At 43.7% G+C, this 20,991-nt stretch overlaps 1 protein-coding gene across 3 annotated transcripts in view; it reads right to left on the bottom strand.

Annotated features, from left to right (window-relative positions):
• LOC143296516 (kinesin light chain-like) overlaps positions 1–20,991 on the bottom strand; it is an 89,255-nt gene that overhangs the window by 46,957 nt on the left and 21,307 nt on the right. For all 3 annotated transcript variants that reach the window (XM_076608502.1, XM_076608503.1, XM_076608505.1), the window contains exon 3: positions 4,053–4,296. In XM_076608502.1, coding sequence (XP_076464617.1) covers positions 4,053–4,296 — 244 coding nt within the window. The remainder of the gene's footprint in view (positions 1–4,052; positions 4,297–20,991) is intronic.

The following is a 20,991-nucleotide window of genomic DNA, read 5'->3' as shown; positions in this document are numbered from 1 at the left end:
ATAATAGTAAGTTACTTGTGAACATCAGCGAACCTGGAGATGAGGCGCTGCCCAAAGGCAGACATACGAACGTGGCCGCACTGTGGGCAGGATTGCCACTCACCCTCTCAGCAATCAGAGATGGACAAACCCACAGTATAAAAATAAACAAAATGCAACAGACAACAACAGAAACAACAATGGCAGAAAAAAGGCAGCAATTAATTAACAAACGAACAGTGAACAGCAGACTGATAAGTTATGAAGACAAGAGTTGAAAGAGAGACGGATGGAGTGAGGGAGAGGTGGACAGAGACAGAAGAGAGGCAGAGGAGAGGAGAGGAGAGGAAAGGATAGGGAGAGGGAAGTGAGAAAGGACAGAGACAGAGAGGGAGGGCAGAGAGTGGGGACAGAGAGGACAGAGTGGGGCTAGAGAGAGAGGTCAGAGTGGGGCTAGAGAGAGGACAGTAGGGCTAGAGAGTGCAGGACAGAGTGGGGCTAGAGAGAGGACAGTGGGGTTAGAGAGTGCAGGACAGAGTGGGGCTAGAGAGAGAGCAGAGTGGCGATAGAGAGAGGACAGAGTGGGGCTAGAGAGAGGACAAAGAGTGGGGCTAGAGAGAGGACAGAGTGGGGCTAGAGAGAGGACAGAGTGGGGCTAGAGAGGACAGAGTGGGGCTAGAGAGGACAGAGTGGGGCTAGAGAGAGGACAGAGTGGGGCTAGAGAGGACAGAGTGGGGCTAGAGAGGACAGAGAGTGGGGCTAGAGAGGACAGAGTGGGGCTAGAGAGAGGACAGAGTGGGGCTAGAGAGAGGACAGAGTGGGGCTAGAGAGGACAGAGAGTGGGGCTAGAGAGGACAGAGTGGGGCTAGAGAGAGGACAGAGTGGGGCTAGAGAGGACAGAGTGGGGCTAGAGAGAGGACAGAGTGGGGCTAGAGAGGACAGAGTGGGGCTAGAGAGAGGACAGAGAGTGGGGCTAGAGAGGACAGAGTGGGGTTAGAGAGCCAGGACAGAGTGTGGCTAGAGAGAGGACAGAGTGTGGCTAGAGAGAGGGGCTAGAGAGAGGACAGAGTGGGGCTAGAGAGGACAGAGTGGGGCTAGAGAGAGGACAGAGTGGGGGGCTAGAGAGGACAGAGAATGGGGCTACAGAGAGGACAGAGTGGGGTTAGAGAGCCAGGACAGAGTGTGGCTAGAGAGAGGACAGAGTGTGGCTAGAGAGAGGGGCTAGAGAGAGGACAGAGTGGGGCTAGAGAGAGGGGCTAGAGAGAGGACAGAGTGGGGCTAGAGAGAGGACAGTGGGGCTAGAGAGAGGACAGTGGGGCTAGAGAGAGGGGCTAGAGAGAGGACATAGTGGGGCTAGAGAGAGGGGCTAGAGAGAGGGGCTAGAGAGAGGACAGAGTGGGGCTAGAGAGAGGGGCTAGAGAGAGGGGCTAGAGAGAGGACATAGTGGGGCTAGAGAGAGGACATAGTGGGGCTAGAGAGAGGGGCTAGAGAGAGGGGCTAGAGAGAGGACATAGTGGGGCTAGAGAGAGGACAGAGTGGGGCTAGAGAGAGGGGCTAGAGAGAGAACAGAGTGGGGCTAGAGAGAGGACAGAGTGGGGCTAGAGAGAGGGGCTAGAGAGAGGACAGAGTGGGGCTAGTGAGACAGAGGGCAGAGGATGGGGACAGAGAGACAGAGGACAGAGAATGGGGACAGAGAGAAAGAGGACAGAAAGTGGGCAAAGACAGAGGGCAGATAGTGTGGACAGAGACAGAGGACACAGAATGGAGAGAGAGCAGTGAGAGAGATATATATGATCTTTTTTTTTAAAAGTATCAAAATTGCTATGAATGTGTCACGTGAGATTACAAACTAAAATGTGACAAAATGTTGGACAGGGTAAGAGAGTTACAGGACAATGTTACCAGTAGCACTTCCTCAGCAGGCTGTTAGGTTTCATAGTCAACAATACCTATGGTAATAAAGATGCTTGTGTTGAAAACAGCAGTAGCAGCATCAACCACAAACAACAACAACAAGAGAAAATGATGGCTACCATAAAGCAATGCAACCACAGCAGTACTGCCCTTCCCCTGCCAGCAGTCAGTAGGAGACAGGCAAAGCCTTCAGTGTTCGGCACTGACACCTGCTAAATCCCCAACACAGAAATGAACTGCGACTGTGAAGCAGGGCATCATCTCATGACAGGACTTTGCTTGTTTGTTTAACTCTTTCCATACGAACGGTGAAAGAGACGACATTAACAGCGTTTTACCCCAATTACCATCATCAAAATATTGCAAGCGGAAGGCTCTTATACTGAAGACGTGAATGTTGACAAAGAATACCACAATTCTGACGACGGAAGCTAAAGGTTGGGTCATTCAGACACCCACTGGACATCCAAGGGGTCTGTGTAGAGGAGAAGAGAGGACTGGCCGTACTGAGTGAGTTAATAGTATCATGTTGTGGTCTTCAGTTTCCAGTTTCAGTTTCTGAAGGAGGCATCACCGCATTTGGACAAATACATATATATACGCTACACCACATCTGCTAGGCAGATGCCTGACCAGCAGCATAATCCAATGCCCTTTGTCAGGCTTTGAGTGCATGCACATATATTTGTGTACCTGTCAGAGGGGATTTCTAAAACATAACTCTGCCAGAGGACAACTCTTTTGTTGTCGTGGATTCTTCTTCAGTAAGCCAAGTGCATGCTGCATACAGGACCCCGGTTTATCATCTCATTCAAATGACTAGATGCTCAGTTTGATTTTTTCCACTCAAACTTGGGAGTTAGGGTGAGAGCAGGTATCAAACCCAGACCATCAGCAGACACTGTATCGGAAGATGCACGTCCAACCATTGTGCCACCTTCCTCCTTGTGACCTTGGCCTCTGACCTCTGGTCCCAACTTTCAAAAGGATTCACATCCTGGCCATTATAACAAATGCTGTATACCAAATCTCTTGAAAACCAGACATCAGACCCCAAGCTCTACTTGTGATAAGCAGCTTCTTCCGTTGAGCAATAACCTGGTCTTGACCTGTGACCTTAAATTTAGTTAGCCAATCACTGTTCCCAGCTTCCTGAACACTGGATGCAGAAGCCAAGCTCTGTGCAAGTGCTACTAATCCTTTTCTATTAGTAGCAAGCCACACTGTGTCCTTGATCTTAGAATATTAGATAACTTTCTTTTGACTCTCTCTCTCCCTCTCCCTCCAGTTTCATATTTCTTTTTTTCTTATGCTTTTCTTTCTTGATTTTGTATCCCAGGGCTGAGAGGGGAAAAAAAAACAATTGCTAGGGGGGATTTTGGGGGGTGGGGTGGGGGGTATGCTTTGCTTAAATCTTGACCTTAGACTTCTTTCACTTGCATGAAAACAAATCAAAGACACAAACTCTATCATGACCAAAGCATGCTCAATCATGTCAAGTTAGAACTTGACCTTGGAGGTTGACATTGACACAGGCACACACACATGGACAACAAAGACAGGGTGATTATATTTTTGCTTTGTTTATATCACGCATGTGCCAATAGTTCTCTGAATCTGGATAATCTCATCTGACCGCATTGACACCAAAACCTGATCAATCAGTTAATTGTCCACTGCAGACACTTCTATAAAATCTCTGGAAAATCCATCCACAACATTTTGCATAAACATGCACATAAACAAGTGAAAACAACAACAACAACAAAAGACCCCAATGGTGGAGATAAGGTTATGTTATGATAGTCATGTCTGACTATGACCATATGAACAGCAGAGGAGGCAACTGCTGTCCCAACTATCTGGGCTAGATTTTGATTATAGTGGAAGAGTGTCTTGTCCAAGTTACATCACCACTCTCTCAGCCAAGAGGACTTTAAGGCAGTCAGTGTTGGGATAGCTAGCTCCTAGGTCTACAGCACTAGAGCCAATGCAATATTCATTTATATTGCCTCCCAGTTTGTGAGTCATAGTCCACAACAGACTAAGCTGTAAATGAACTACTGCCACTGCAGTGGAGAAACCACTAATGAGAATGCCCTCAGTCTGCTGATGGCCCAGCTGCTAGGGCTACAGTACTACAGGAATGAAGGCATTACCTGTGCTTCACTGATGCCCAGCTCTATGGTCTCCAGGGACTTCTTGAGAATGTTGGTCTTCTCCTCCACCAGGTTGGTGTCGCCACTCTCCCTCTTGATGGTCTTGAGGGAGGAAAGGAGGGAGTTGAGGATCTGGTGGTGCTCATTCTTCAGCGTGTCCAGGCCCTGGATCACCGTCTTCGTGTTGCTCACTATCTCGTCCTGCGACAGTGCCGTCATCTTGCCAATCTCCTCAATCTTCTTCCTGCACAATACAAAGTACACAACTCGTGGTTAGCTCGTTTTGCCTAAAGAGAAAGTGCTGTGAAGTTTTGATGACAAGGCGCAACAGGTGAAAGGTTTAAAGCATGAGGACTTTCAATCTGAGGGTGCTGGATTTGAATCCCAGTCACAGCACCTGGTGGGTTAAGGGTGGATATTTTTCTGATCTCCCTGTCAACAGATGTGCAGACCTGTTAGTGCCTGAACACCCTTCATGTATATTCACGTGCACAGGATAAAAAATATACATGTTAAAGATCCAATTATCTATGTCAGCATTAACTGTAGGTTATGGAAACAAGAACATACCCACCATTCCCACTCCCGAAAAAGAAGAATGGCTGCACGCACGATTGGGTAAAAAGAGTCATGCGCTAAAAGCCCACTTGTACATGAATACGAATGAACATGTGATTTACAGCTCACAAACAAAGAAGAAGAATATAAGTTTAGCTCTGTCTGTCAGTCTCTTGGTCTAAACAAGAGCACTATGCACACCCACCAACCAATAAGCTACAACCAGCACAATGATCACTTTCAGTGCCTTCTTGGCTTGACATAATATGGAACAGATCTGCTGCTTGATAAAGGGGACAGCTCAGAAACAGAAACCAATAATGACTTTGTTTGTTGACAGTACAGAGAAGACCAGGACTGAAAGGTCAATGCTACAGAGATTGCTCTGGAACATTCAAATCAAAACAAACTCATCTGTTTTTGCTCTGTGTGTGTGTGTGTGTACGTACGCACGCGCGCGCGTGCATGTGTGTATGCATGTGTGCTTGCGTGCATGCATGTGTGAGTGTGTTAACTATATATTTCTTTATTTGCTTTATTCCAAACAGTATTTTGGTTAAAAGCAACCACACACACACCTCTCCACTAATCCACTGATTTCCATAGAAATAGCTTTTACGACCCAACATACTGTTTCTCAAGGCCCAGCTGCACTCAGATCATGCTGTTTGTTAGTTCATGCAGGGAAAGAGAAAGCAAAGACAGCAACAGCTACAATCAGGAGTAGGACAAGAACGGCAGAAGATGTGGACATAACCAAATACAGACATAACACCTTTGTTGGAACACACACACGGCAAATATGTCTGGGTGCATGTGTGTGTGTGTGTGTGTGTGTGTGTGTGTGGAGGGGTGTGGTTGGGTAGGGATTTGGATATGTTGGGACACAAAGTGTTTCAAAATAACTGTGTGGTCAGTGCTTTCTTCTTTAGTTTTATAGTTCATTGCAGTTCATGAATCAATGGTCACAAGAAGAGAGCCTATCTTGATTTTGCTATCATAGTTCTAGTAAAAACTGCATGGTTTTTCTCACAGCTACATCAAAAACACCACACATACAGACTCATAACTTATACATCATGATCATTTACAATGCACACATCCTGATAATGTACAATGAATTTGTCCTGTATTAAAACTTTTTTTTTCCTTTTTTTTTTTTTTTTTTTAATTTTAAATAAAGAGAATCGAAACAAGAGAAGGCCAGGAAGATTACATCAAGTCTCAACCTTTCTGGCAAAATTGATCAAGGAAGAAGCGTTCTACTCCATCTCATTAAACCCTTCTGAAGGGGGATCAAGGGGGAACACTCCGTGTGGCTCAGCCCTCACAGGTGACGGGGCACTCTCTATCACACTAAATCCTTCTGGTGCAGTCAAGAGACAAGACTCCCTGTCCCGCTGACACCTGGTAGGTCACATGGCATGCTCAATGCTCACTTGTAGGTCAAAGAGCATGCCCAATGCTGACTTGTGGGTCACGTCACAGGGCATGCCCTGTGCTCACAGGGCATGCTCAGTGCTCACTTGCAGGTCAATGGGCATGCTCAGTACTCACTTGCAGGTCAATGGACATGCTCAATGCTCACTTGTAGGTCACAGGGCATGCTCAATGCTCACTTGTAGGTCACAGGGCATGCTCAATGACAACACCTCACTCCATCCTTCCACTACAGGTCTGGTCAGGAGAGACCTTCATTCTGGTTGCTTCCTTTCTTTTGGGTATTTTGACTGGCCATAACAGTACAATACTTTTTTGCTTTTTTTTTTTTTTTTTTTTTTTTTTTAGCCCACAGCACACTCAACTCTGGGTAGGAGTTGACTGTGATCTGAAAAAAGCACCTCAGATGGGGTGAGAATCCCACATCATTCCAACTGTTGATCAGTGGCGTTAACCACTTCGCCATGGTGGCGGGTGTGGTACAATACCTTTGCAGTGGGGAAAAGGGGGGCACATTCTTCTGGTGGGGTTAAGGGACAATTCGAGGGCAGCTGCACCTGCAGGTAGGTGCTTGGATACTCTGGCCTAGTCTTTCTGGGAAGATCACAAGTCATGCTCAATCAGATTAAAATTAATTTTAAAAAAACAAAAAAAACACTACATTGGGATACAATCAAGGGATACAATCTTTGTGGTGAAATTATTCTATTTCTGTGTAACATTATGAAAATTATTTGTTTTCCTACATTGCTCAGTACTAAATAAATCAGTAATGGAAATCAACAAAATATGTTGTTCAGACTTTCAAGATAATTAAAACAATCTTTTAACTCTCTCTCTCTCCCTCCCTCCTCCCTCCAGTGTTCCTGCAAGACTCCTCTCAGCGAATGTATAGGAAGTCCTATTTCAACCTCTCTACTCCTCCTTACTAACTGCCCCCCCCCCCTCCCCTCCCCCCACATCTCCAGTCCACCACTCTGCACCTTAACCCCCTAATAAACCCACCTAATCCACATGTCTCAAGCTACACGGTTCACATGTACTTGACCTGATAACATGGCAGGCAGCCCACCCTTTGCCTCAAGCCCTCTGCACCCATCATCACTCTGTGGTGTTATCAGAGCCTACTGGGCTGACATCACCCTCAACTCTTACTACTGTGTTGTCATCATGTTGCTGATTCCTTGTCAGGTTTTATCTCTTCCCTGTTCCCACCTGTTTTCTAAATCATTATCTATCTATTTATAAACTTTCCGGTCTTGTCACGGGAGTGATTATCCTGAGTGAGATTGATTCTCCTGTCTTTTGTTGTTGTTCTTGTTGTGATGGTCACTGTGCTGTCTACAGCGTAAATGATGCACAAAGCAATAAAATCCAAATCTAAATCTTGTCGTAAAGAATTTTAGATGTTTATGAAGGGATACAATCAAACTGGCAAAATATTTCTGGTCATTGGGCAAAGTACACAGTACATCCAGCATGGCTAAAACCGTCTGTTGGGGTCACAGTCGTGTCACTTGGAATCCAGTTCAGCCTTCCTGGCTTTCATGGGCATGCACATGCATCATACTTCCATCTGGTTTGAATGTCTTTGGCACAGGCAAAATGCGTATTCACTGAGGCTTTGTTCTTTTGATTAAACACTTTTGGCACAATCTAAGCCTATCCTCTCTTTGGGGTTAAACACTTTTGGCACATTCACTCTGGATAATCTTCTGCCAGGATCAAAGACCACACTTATTCAGAGATGCCAACCCCTGTCAAGTGTTTGGAGGAACAATCTGGAAATTTGGTTGGAACATTTTGAATTTGGCAGGAGCACTCGCACTCTGACTCCAACTTGATTCAGCCACGTTTTCCCTTGTTCAGGCAAACCATTAAGCTGATTGGTCCACTCAATGCTGTTTCAATGTACACATGCATGAGATTGGCTGAACATCATCACAAGAGATCATGTCTAGTAGTGACTGCCCTGATCTTGTGATCAAAAGGTCTTGAGCGTCTGGGTAATGTTACAACAGGAAAGCTAGTGACCATGCTGTGTAGTCGAAAATGAACTTGTCTGAACAATTTTAACGTTGGTGTAGTGTTGTAACAAACAGCAATGGAGTGCAACAAAATACAGCAAAATCGTAACAGTTGGCATGTTTGCTTGTTCTAGTTTTAAAACCACAAATAAAAGAACCCACCCCCGGTGATGGTCACAAAGCTCACTCCAGTTTCCAGAAACGTCAAAAAGTGCACCAACTCAGCTTCTCAACAAAAGGCCAGTGACCATGCCTTCCCATACATCAGTCACACAGTGAGTGCAGGTTGGTGAACTTCCCCATTTCCTACATTACTTTCTGGTTGTTGGGGTGTTTTCCATGCATTCTTCTTGTAATAAGACAAAGGCCTGTGTCCTCAGCTTTTGTGAGACAGTGGATGTTTCTCTTTCCTGCGGCTGCCAAGACCAAAGTGCCATGTATTCCAGCACAGCACAGCATGACTATACGTCTTACGATTGCCCACACAGACATTCTGCCAGATGCCATCATTTGATCAGGAACTATTGTTTGTTGTGGTTAGCTGCAGGGAGCATGATGATGCTCAGAAGCTTCAGGCATATTACAGAGTGATGAAAGAATGCCTTTCTTCCACACTTTTCCACACACTGTGGTATGGGAGAACAGAGGGTGGGCTCACTGAAAAGCTTGCCCAGCATCCATCTCAGAACTCTTTGACCACCCACCATGCTTCCTCAACAAATTACAACAATGCTGACAACTACTGTCTGGCTGAACCTACAGCTTAAGAAAAAAACAGCTTCTTATCAAACAAAACAGTAATCAAGTACTCTTAAATTAGAGAATGGGCGAGGATCTCACTAGAAATAATTTTTCAAAGTAACTAAAATACATAAATTTGTCATTTTGTGCAACAGAAAAAAAAAATGAAGTGGAATTTCTTTGCCAGTAGGTACCTGAACTCTGTGTACCTCCCAAAATAATTTTTCCACAATTTCTTCACAAGTTGGTGCTTGAACCCCTCTTTGCCTCCAAAAATAATTTTTCCTCGACACATCCTTTGCTGGTTGGTGCAAGAACTCTTTTGTACCTCCGAAAATAGTTTTTCTTGGACAATTTAACAATCAATTCTCTTTGCTGGTTGGTGCCTGAACCCCCTTTTCAGTTTTTACCTCCAAAATTAGTTTTATCTCAACAGTTTCTTTACTTGTTGGTACCTGAACTCTTTAACTCCCACAACAATTCTTCCTTGACACTGTCTTTGCTTGTACAGTTGTTGGTACCTGAACTCTTTTAACTCCCATCATCCATCTCTGTATATGATAGCCCAGCCAACTGCAAGGGACTGTCTTTTATTCTTCATTTTCCTCTTCTCCCTCCATATTCCTATGCCAGCCAGTGAGGTCTGTGCATTTCACTCTACACCCAGTCTACAACCAGTTCTCCTTCATCATAGACAGCTGACAGGTAACAACGGTACGGATCATACCCCCACACCTGTCCCCTGGTCAATACAGACATGTTCCCCCACCTGTGACAAGGCTGCACATGTGAACAACAGACCTGTCCTGCCCACTGACCCTTCCCTCGCCATTACCCCCTCCCTCCCTTCTCGCCCACCTCATCTTTCACCACTGTCTGTCCCCACATGACCAGAACAGACTACCACCGCCTCCATTACCACCACTTTGGCCACACAGCACAAGCTGTCCACAACTTGTATGTGTCCACAATAACAGCTGATCACACTGATGTATATACACACACATACATTTCTTTTGTGGGTGTGGTGAAGTGGGGATGGGGGTCAAAGGCATACAGCACCTGACATTCCCACAAACCTGTCAGAACAAAAGATGGCCTGACTGTGACAATTAAGTGTAGATCTAACAGGAAACTCTTTTTCTTTGTCTGTATTCATGGGCTGTATAACACCCACATTCATTCCTACTAAATACACATCAATGAGAAAGGTTTTACATGAATGTTCCGTTTTTGTTTTTTGTTTTTTAATTTTTACCATGCCATTTCTATTACTGAAGCAACTGTGATTCACTTAAGGAGATGTGCTGGATATGTTTCTCTTTCCATAATGTATAAAACACAGACATGGATTACAGAACATTTAGCAAGCATATTTCAATTTGATTTTCTGTTCAATGTGTCTTTAACATACAAAAATCAATGGGATTAAAGTATGAAAAGGTCTGCACATGTACATGTTCACCTGGGAGATCAGAAAACCTTCTCTCTACTGTCTACAATTTATCCACCACACGCCACAGCCAGACTTTGGAACCAGGACTCTCAGACTGAAAGATTAACGTTCAAACCACTCAGCTATGGCGCCCATCAACAGCACTGCAACAGTGGTGATGGGGGAAAAAACAGAAGTGAAGAACCACAATTATCTGAAGAAAAAAATGTTGTCAGCGCAAACTTTTCTTCTCTTCAAAACTGTTTTAGGAAGGATATGAAAAAGAGGAGTGAGAAAGCAAGAGTGAGAAAAACAGGTAGACAGACCTGAATCTGAGAGATAGAGATATCCTATCTAGGAATCATGCTTCTTACAGAATAGGTTTTTTGGCAAAAAGAAAAGCAAGACCATCTACAGAAGTTGAAACTGTAAATCTGGTATCAAATAAACAGCTGCATACAGCTGATTGGAGGGTTGCATCTGTGCAACCCTCCAATCAACTGTAAGCCCATTGGGATTCACTCCTTTTATGTGCATCAATCACATATCCTGGATGCTGATCATGTGTATGTCTTTACATGCACATGCACACACACACACACACTAAAGTACACTCTCAATGTGTACACATACTCACAATTATGTGTAAACACGTATACATGCACATTTGTGTAATTTACTAATAATGAAAAGCTGTGACACTAAATCACAAAGGATCACCAGTACATGTATACTAAAGATACAAACATGTGAAAACACAGCCTAACACCATGTAACACATCTTGACATAAAAAGCAGTAGACAAAGACAGATGAGACACCACCATCAGAACACACCATGTCATCATCCATCACCCAACAACCACGACCACCACAACCAATGACATCCCACATGACATGAAAGACTGCCCTGCACAGACATGCTCACCAAGGTCAACTCCAAATCTGTGAAGCTCTATTTTCTTCCCCTAAACCCACTGACCTTAGTACAGGTATTCTATTTCCACCTATGACAACTTGAGAAAAATATGAACTTGAGAGCTAAACCTAATGGGCTGTTAACCCCTTGACTGCTGCTGATGAGCACGCTCAACAGTGAACGGTGACAATCACCATTATTTATTTGGACTTCTCCATCTTGGGACTGCTGTACTTTTGCTCAGCAAAATCAAACCACTCAAAAGTGCACACGATTGAGTAGTTCTTGTACTAAAAATCATGCCACAATACACTAATTTCCTTTCACTGATAATCAGCAATAATGGGGTTAACTCTCTCCATACGAACAGCGAAAGAGATGATGTTAACAGCGTTTCAGCCCAATTACCATCATCAAAATATTGCAAGCGGAAGGCTCTTATACTGAAGAGGTGAATGTTGACAAAGAATACCACAATTCTGACGACGGAAGCTAAAGGTTGGGTCATTCAGACACCCACTGGACATCCGATGGGTCTGTGTAGAGGAGAAGAGAGGACTGGCCGTATTGAATGAGTTAAACTCCACTCCTACAGTGCTGTTCTATGATATTCATCCACAGAGAAGACAATACATGTCTTAGAAATGAAGTCATTGTAAAGAAGAGTGTGAAATTCATTCATTCAGACAGGAGAAAGAATCTGAGTTGTCCTCTGAAACTGCTGCAGAAAAACAATGAGAAATGCAGAAAAATAAACATGATTCATCAGACTGTGTACTCGAACTCATGAGCCCTATGAAGCATGTTTCTGAAAGTGTGCGATTCTAAGTGCATACTGTGGTCAACTGCACTGAATGCTGCTTTTAACTAATCATAATCATATTCTACATTTCTTTTTTCAAACTGGTCCAGCAGTCTTTATCTTTATTTTTATTTTTTCTTACAATGCAACAGGTAAGTTTATTGATAAATGAACAAGAGAAATAAACAGAACACGAGGTAAAACTCGCCAATGGCTTATGATTATGTGATGACACAAAACAGTGCACAGCTAAGCATGTAGAAAACTGAATGTGGAAAATGGAACAATGCAGAAAAAAAAAGACGAAAGGGTGTCTTGGTTATGTGAACTTCTGTCAGTTTATGTTTATCCCTAAAAAGTTTTCTGATTGATGATTTCAAAATGTACCATATATCATGTGCCGGCCAGTTGATTGTTGTGATGCTGGACAGTCTGCAATGGAATACTCTGGGTAAAAAAACCCTTTCTGTTCACTTACTGCTGTTCCAGAGAACAGCGATGCTTCCAGAATGACAACACATGCAAAGATTCCTCGAAAAGTGAAAGTAAAGAAGTGGCATTGCTCCTTTTATTATTCATCCCAAAGTGATGACTTTCAATTACTGTTTCAATTTGTGGTCTTACCAAGCTGAACAAGCCAACATTTCTTTAATAACACATAATGAGATCAAGATCATATATATGAGGGTCATTCAATAAAAAAGGTGAATTTTTCGGTATAAGGACTTCTGATACAGATAGAAGCTTACTTTTTTTTTTCTTTTTTTTTCTTTTACTTCTTTTTCACATGGATTTAATTTGTTTTGCAGATTAAAAAAAACTTTGACAGTTTTGGCGATTAACAAAGATGGCCGACCAAGAAGCATGCTCCAGGATTGAACAGCGGTCAGTTATCAAGTTTTTGGTTGCTGAAAGGTGCAAACCAGTTGAAATTCATAGGAGAATGTCAACTGTGTATGGTGCCACATGTTTCAGCCGAAAAAATGTCTACAAGTGGGCTAAATTGTTTAAAGAAGGACGGAGCAGTGTTGAGGATGAAGACAGGCCTGGAAGGCCTACAGAAGTGAGGTCTCCTGAGGTGATCGAATCAGTCAATGACCTCATTCAGTCTGACAGAAGGGTGACAGTGGATGACATTGCAAGGACTTTGAGCTTATCTGTTGGGACAGCACACAAAATTGTCCATGATGACCTTGGCTACTCGAAGGTCAGCTGCCAGTGGGTGCCAAAGATGCTTACTCCAGAGCACAAACAGAGGAGGGTCGAGTTGTCCCAGCAGTGTCTCTGCCGCTATGAGAAGGATGGTGATGAGTTTCTGAAGAAGGTGGTCACATGTGACGAGACATGGGTTTGGCACTATGAGCCTGAGTCCAAACGGCAGTCCATAGAGTGGAATCACGTAGGCTCTCCAGTGAAGAAGAAGTTCAAGTCCCAGCAGTCCACGAGGAAGGTGATGCTCACCGTTTCTTGGGATATGCAAGGCCCAATCACCATTTCATTCCTTGAGAAAGGAAGCACTGTGAACAGTGCCAACTACTGAGGCAGGTCAAGAAAGACATAAAGAACAAACGCAGGGGTCATCAGTCAGAAGGAGTCATCTTGCATCATGACAACGCAAGGCCTCACACAGCAGCCCGAACGGTGCAGACCATCAACGAGCTGGGCTGGGAACTGCTCCCTCATCCCCCTTACAGCCCAGACCTTGCCCCTTCAGACTTTCACCTGTTTGGTCCCTTGAAAGCGTTCATGAGAGGCACGAAGTTTGAAAGTGACAATGAAGTCAAAAGTGTTGTGAGCGACTGGCTGAGACATCAGTCCAAAGATTTTTACGCTGAGGGAATATGGAAGCTTGTGCACAGATGGGAAAAGTGTGTGACAGTGCTGGGAGACTACGTTGAAAAATTTAAAAAAAGTAAGCTTCTATCTGTATTAGAAGTCCTTATACCGAAAAATTCATCTTATTTATTGAATGACCCTCGTATGTTTTTGTGCATGTACAAGCACTCTCACACACATATGCACACATACGCATGCAAACATACATGTAACTGTGCCTGTCAAACACATAAACACTTTTTTATTATTATTCTTTTCATTATGCTCTGTTTCTTCTGAACAATATTTGGGGCTGTAAATATTTGTTAACTAAACCATGACAGAACAGGAAACCTTGAACAACATACATGCACATATCACGTATGTTACAACTGGTAGTGCAAAAAGTATTACCAACACTAAATCTGCTACATATATAGTAATTAACACATACCTGAACAATGTTTGGAGCTGTAAGTTTAACACATTGACAGAATGGGCCAAAAATCGTAACATGTTTGACAGCAGTCACAACTGCTGTGGCACCTCCAACACCAGTTCTGCTGATACTACCATCACACTGGGAACTTAATGTAAGAGAGAAGAATGAATCTCACTTTGCCACTTCACCTAAATACAGATAATTGAGCTCAATATATAATAATTTATACTTTTTCTACTGTGTTACATCTAGTTATGTGAGCAGATCTCTAGAGGCCCTGCACTAGTCTTCCCTGCCCACCCTCCCCCCCCATCCTCGTTTCCCTATTTTCTTTTTGATTTTGAAAATTACTTGAATAATTGAGCAATTAGTGTGGTCATATCCTCTCTCTCTCTCTCTGTGTGTGTGTGTGTGTGTGTGTGTGTGTGTGTGTGTGTGTGTGTGTGTGTGTGTGTGTGTGTGTGTGTGTGTGTGTTGTGCAATGTTTGCGTGTTTCAGAAAGAGAAAGAGTGAGAGAGAGTGAATGCACAGTGTGTGCTCTGTGAGACTGAGAGATAGGGAAAGAGAGAGGAAAAGAAAAAGAGAAAGTGTGTGCATTTGTATGTGAATGTGAATGAGAGAGAGACTTAGAAAGAGAAAGAGAGAGAGTGAGAGTGTGAGAATGTGCCCTTCTGTGGATGCATGCACATATATACGTGTGAGAGTGCATGTGAACATGTATGCACACACGTGTAAGACAGAGAGAGTAAACCTTTGTCTTCTATTTTCATCTGAAACCATAATTGTGATTATTTCTTTTAGAGCAAAACAAGACAGTGTACTAGACTAAACTGCTTTGTTGTGTTGAAAGAAAGGGGGGGAAAAAAAGAAAAAAAAATCAAAGAAAGTAACTTCTTAGTAATTTGAGTTTCAGCAGGCATACACACCTCACACCTGACCTAAATAAAATGTGAGGGGGCTGGTGTGGGGGGCAGTGGAGGCATGGAACAGGGAAGAAGAAGAAGAGGGCCGAAGGGGTATATATATATACATACTCTGAACTCAGATACAGCACATGGAAAGGGAGAGAACTAAAAACAACACAGCAGCCTAGCACAGCAACTGGTTTTGCACAATAGGAACCAAAAAAAAAAAAAAAAAAAAAACAAAAAACAAAAAAGCATACACACACAAACACAAAAAGTGACTGGAAAAATGCTAAACCCATCAAACATCTGAAATGCATTGCCAGCTCCGCATCGCACTTGGTACATCTTGAACTGTTCCCTCCTGTCCCTGGATTCTGGCACAACCACCAGGTTAACCCCTTGACAGCTGCTGACGCAGATGTTTGTTTGTCAGTGGAAAGCTGTCAACTCACTGTGAGGCAAGACAGAGCTTACAACACAAGTCAGAATGTCAGTCACCATTTCTTATCTGGGCCTCTTGGAACTTTTCATACACGAAGAAAAAAAAAGAAAAGAAAAAAGCACAAAAATGTGGCAAATGCAGTTTCTTCAAATTCATGCCACACTGACCTCATTTCACCTAGATTCAGCAGTGAAGGGGTTAAACGCTTACACTCTTAAAAATAAGACGGTGAAGTGATGTAGCGGAAAAACCACACAGGTGTGTCTGTTTGTTTGGTGCCTGCCAAATGCACTGCATGATGCCATGGTTGATGGTGTTGCACAATTGGTCTATTCATCCACAAACAGCCACTAAGTGAGCAAGTGAGTATTGGCTTAAAAAGTGCCGTAAAATACAGGTGATTAAGAGAGAGAGGGAGAACTAAGGGACTGTAAACTTAAGAAGTGCTGATTCACTGTCATGGTGTTAAGAAGTAGTTCTGATTTAAAAAAAATCATAATTATTGTATACATGTATACAATTAGAACGATGCCCTTACGGAGATGAGGGACTGGGAGATTACTTTCAGTTTCAGTTGCTCACAGAGGTGTCGCAGTGTTTGGACAAATCCAAATACGCTTTTGGACAAATCCATACATATACGCAACACCACAGATGCCTGACCAGCAGCATACCCCCACTGGGAGAAACAGAGATAACTGGGTGCCGGGTCAGCGGTGCCCTCATGGTCACGAGACAATGGGATAGAACTGTATTAGTATTTTGTATTTCTTTTCATCACAAGAGATTTCTCTGTGTGAAATTCGGGCTGCTGTCCCCAGGGAGAGCACGTAGCTATACTACAGCACCACCAATTTTTTTGTATTTTTTCCTGCGTGCAGTTTTGTTTTTCCAATCGAAGCGGATTTTTTCTACAGAATTTTGCCAGGAACAACCCTTTTGTTGCCGTGGGTTCTTTAAGGTGCGCTAAGTGCATGCTGCACACGGGACCTCGGTTTATCGTCTCATCCGAATGACTAGCGCCCAGACCACCACTCAAGGTCTAGTGGAGGGGGAGAGAATATCAGCGGCTGAGCCGCGATTCGAACCAGCACACTCAGATTCTCTTGCTTCCTAGGCGGACGCGTTACCTCTAGACCATCACTCCACAGAAGAAAGTTTTAGAAGAAAAACAAGAAAAAGAATACTGAACAGCTACACTTCTATAAATGGTGACAATTCCCTTACCACTCCCTTTCTCCTCCCCCAATCAACCAACCAACCAACCAACGCTCTGCTGTGGAGCGAGGTATGGTGTTGGAAATAATGGATGTACTGTGAGAACATCTGTTACCACTTTGTAAGTATCTGAAAATTATATTCCTTTTTTTGTTTTTTGTTGTTGTTACTTTTTCAACACAATATACAGTTCTGGTTTCTGAAAAATGTCCATTTCTGTCCAGATTACACACCTATGTCAAGGTGAATTGGAAGACTTCTTTCTCAGATGGAATGAAAAACAACGACAAAAAAACAACAAAAACCCAAACACTACACAATAACTCAGTGCCATGGTTTCTGAACCATGTTTCACACAGAGAAATCTGTTGCGACAAAAAAGAAATACAATACAATACAATACAACACAATACAATACAATACAACCATCAACTCTACAGACATTACATTTCCAAGGATGCTGGCAAAAATAAAGATAGTGTGTGTAAACTGCTGAATCAGGGCGGTGGTCATTCTGGGGGCAGATGTCATCAAATTAATTGATCTTTTATTTCATAATGACCGACTGGGGAGAGGATTCTGAAGGATGACAGTGCAAAACACTGTATGATTTAAGACTGCATGATAGGGTTGAAAGAAAAATCTAAAGAATATACAACTACTACTAATAATAATAACAATGATGATGATGATGATGATGATAAAATAATAACAAATCTAATTTTGATTATAATAATTACAACAACAAAATTAATAAACTATAGTAATAGTTGTAACAGTAACAATACTAATACCACTACAACTGCTACTGCTGATAATAAACATGGTGTCTCCTTGAGCAAGGTACGTCACTAGGAGCAGGCTCAACAAGCTTCACATCAGGCTGTAGGTAATTTAATAAAAATATTATAAACTCTGTAAGCAAAACAGAAAAAAAATATACACTTCACACAGTGTCGTACTCATAGCCATATGTACAATGCATGCTATGCATCATGAAAATGATTTCTCATTTAAGACAAGTCATTATCATTCATGTATTATTATCAATAGTCATTAATCCCACCATATCATTATTAATCATGATAACATTATTGATGCCACCATAACCAAAGCTATCTGCAAGATGGCTGGGATGACTGGTGGTGGGATGGGGAAGGAGGTGTTGAGGGGGACGGGGTGGGGGTGGGGTGAGACATAAGACAAGACAAAGGAAGACATTTAAGACTGAGATGTCACACACACACACACACACACACACACACACTACATCACACACACACACACACACACACACACTACACTCCACTACACACACACACACTCAGAATGGGAGCTGAAAGGGGGGAGGGAACTTGAGCATGCACACACATGATTAAATATCTGTAACCATCTGTGCATTCCTATCAAGACACTGTGAGATGTAAGTCTGATTCAGAATTCATGTATGCATTATAATTAGGCAACAGATTTTAAATCAGGGACAGCGACTCAGTCAATCAATGCATGTCAGTCACATGAATTTGAGAGCAATAATATTAACAATATATATATATCCCTGAACAGCTCTGCTATTTTAGTTCTTTCCACCCTTCCGAGAAGGGTCTGTTCTCTGCTCCAGAGATGCCAGTAATCATTTCAAAGCTAGTTTACCTCTACTTCCACCCCTTCATAAGAAACCATCCATTGCTTGTTAGCAAACGTTGCACCCAAACAGAAAAGAATATGAGCCAAAATAATGGAATGGAACCTTAGACTGCCTGGAAACTTCCAATTTTATTTCCTGGTTTCATAATTTATCAGCAGCCGAAACATTCAGTGGTACCACACCTAACTCATTATGCTGGCTGGAAAAACAGAGAGAGAAAGAGAGGGAGGGAGGGGGGGGGGGAGAGAGAAAGAGAGAGAGAGAAAGAGTATTCAGAGGCAAAAAAGCAGTTTAATTCTGTTCACAGAAATAAAGTGATTAATACCAATAAACAAATGTACATATATACAGAATAAAAAAACAAACAAAAATGCCGAGCATCAAAAGTATCATTATGGATCAGTCAGTTGTCCAGCCTTTAACTAAGCCTGAATGTTTCATTTTTTATGACATCAAAATATTGTCTGGCTACAGACTGGGTGTTTGGGGAATTTCATCCTGCCATCTTTTATGCAGGAGGGATAGGCTGCATGTCATTGATTGTTTCAAAACCAAACCAGAATATGATGAAATCCTAGTTTCTAAAAAGGTGTTTTCATCAATTATCATATGTTTACAGCAAGGATGTGTGGATGAAATGTATGAATTCTCCTTCTTTGCCATGATCGTGCCACTGAAACACATCTCATTATGTGTGGCAACAACCACCTGGGTTACCGCTGATCCCCCAGTCCTCCACTGATCAATAATGTCTGTTATTCATTGTACTGTTCGACCTCAGTCTCTGCCATTTATTGTTTGAAAAAAACAACAACAAAACACAAACACACACACACAAACACAAGAAAAAAAAACCCCATCCATGCTGCCATTGTATACACCATCAGTAGTGACTCATAATCTGTCATTCAGTACAGCACAAACCACTACTACTACTGGGGTTCCTTCCCATAGTCCAAAACAATGCATCAGCTACCTATCCCCATTATAATGGAATTCCCATTCCAGACAGATCAGGCTTGTGGCTGTGGGTAGGTCAATGAAACATGAAAACAGGGCCTACCCCACCCCCATTCCCGCCCCACCACCTACCAAAAGCCAGGCATAAGATTATCGCAGGGATCGATCCTGCCTTCATCAACATCTGCGGCGCCAACAGCCTCACATCACCACTACACCATCATAATTATCTGTATCGGCTGTGGCTGAGGCTGACTGACAAAAACGTCAACGCCGAGACAAGGGAAACAAACGTCAGCACGACAATTATTCCCCATCTCATTAACTGTGTCGTTCAATCAAGGTGGGGTGACCTGGAGAAGTAGGGGGGTAGGTGAGGCTCTTTCTCATCATCATCATACGGCAGTGAGGGACTTACTTTCGGTAGTTCTTGGCAGCCTCTGTATCCATGGCGGAAGGAATGGTTGCAGATGAAAGGAAGGAAGGAAGGAAGGAACGGCGAGGGGGAGCCTGAGGTCACAAGTCACAGAAGGAGGGAGGATGGTGGCACAGTCAACAACACCGCCCCCTCCACCACCACCATCCCAATGGGGCGACAAATCAGCGAGTCAAGGGAGGATCGTGGTCATGATACGGTCACACCGCCACACCATACATCCATCCGCGGCTCCTGACCAACGACAACACACCACTACGGCTAAAGATCCACAACACCAACAACCGCTTTCCCCCCCCTCTCTTTCAATGATTTCCCTGCGCGATAACCACGGCAACAGCTTCTCACACACACACCAACCGACACAAAACGCCGCCCGCGATATGTGGTATAGTAAAGCTAGTAGCGAGGGACAAAGAAAGAACGAACCCCGCGGTGAGTAATAAGAGAAAGAGCTGAATCAGAACTGTTCCGTTCGTTGGCTCCTCCTGCCGTGTGCACACACACACGCGCACACAAAACACTTTCACACACACCAACACAACACACACCACAACCTGACACCCCTCCCCGGACACAATGACACAGGCCCGCGTGGGTAAGTTATGCAGGGCCAAACATCACAAGACTCCGCTCTGGTACTGCTGCTACTCTCCGTCTGTCTGCCTGCTGCGCGTGTGGGGTGCCCGTGTGCCACAGCTACTGCTGCTGCTGCTGCTCTGTTTCTCTTTCTACTGCTCTCTCCGAATCAGACTCGAGACCAATTTGCCAAAGGCTGGGATCGGCATAATACTGAAGTAGCTCTGAGAGAGAGAGAGAGAGAGAGAGAGGATGGGGGATGCAGGGAGTAAGGTGGAGGGGGGGGGGGTGCACAGAGGACGGATAGGGATAGGAAGGAGGAGCAGGAGTAGGGAACGGGGAAGGAGGGGTGGTACGAGAGAGGAAAGGAAGTGGCTGAGTTATCGATCAGTGCTGAAGCCCAGTCCCGGATCAATAAGTTTTGTAGTTCGCCCCCTCCACCTTTCCCCGGCCTGTTGGCAGGAGTGTCTGGGCTGGCCAGAGGGAAAGGCAGAGTGTGGGAGGAGGGGTGGGGTGGGGTGGGGGCCTGACGCACTGACATCAGCCCACAGCATGGCGGCGACACGACAC

The sequence above is a fragment of the Babylonia areolata genome, chromosome 21, assembly GCF_041734735.1.
Source record: "Babylonia areolata isolate BAREFJ2019XMU chromosome 21, ASM4173473v1, whole genome shotgun sequence".
Classification (NCBI taxonomy): domain Eukaryota; kingdom Metazoa; phylum Mollusca; class Gastropoda; order Neogastropoda; family Buccinidae; genus Babylonia; species Babylonia areolata.
Note: the sequence above shows the minus strand (reverse complement) of the source record. Positions and strands in the feature narration are given on the sequence as shown.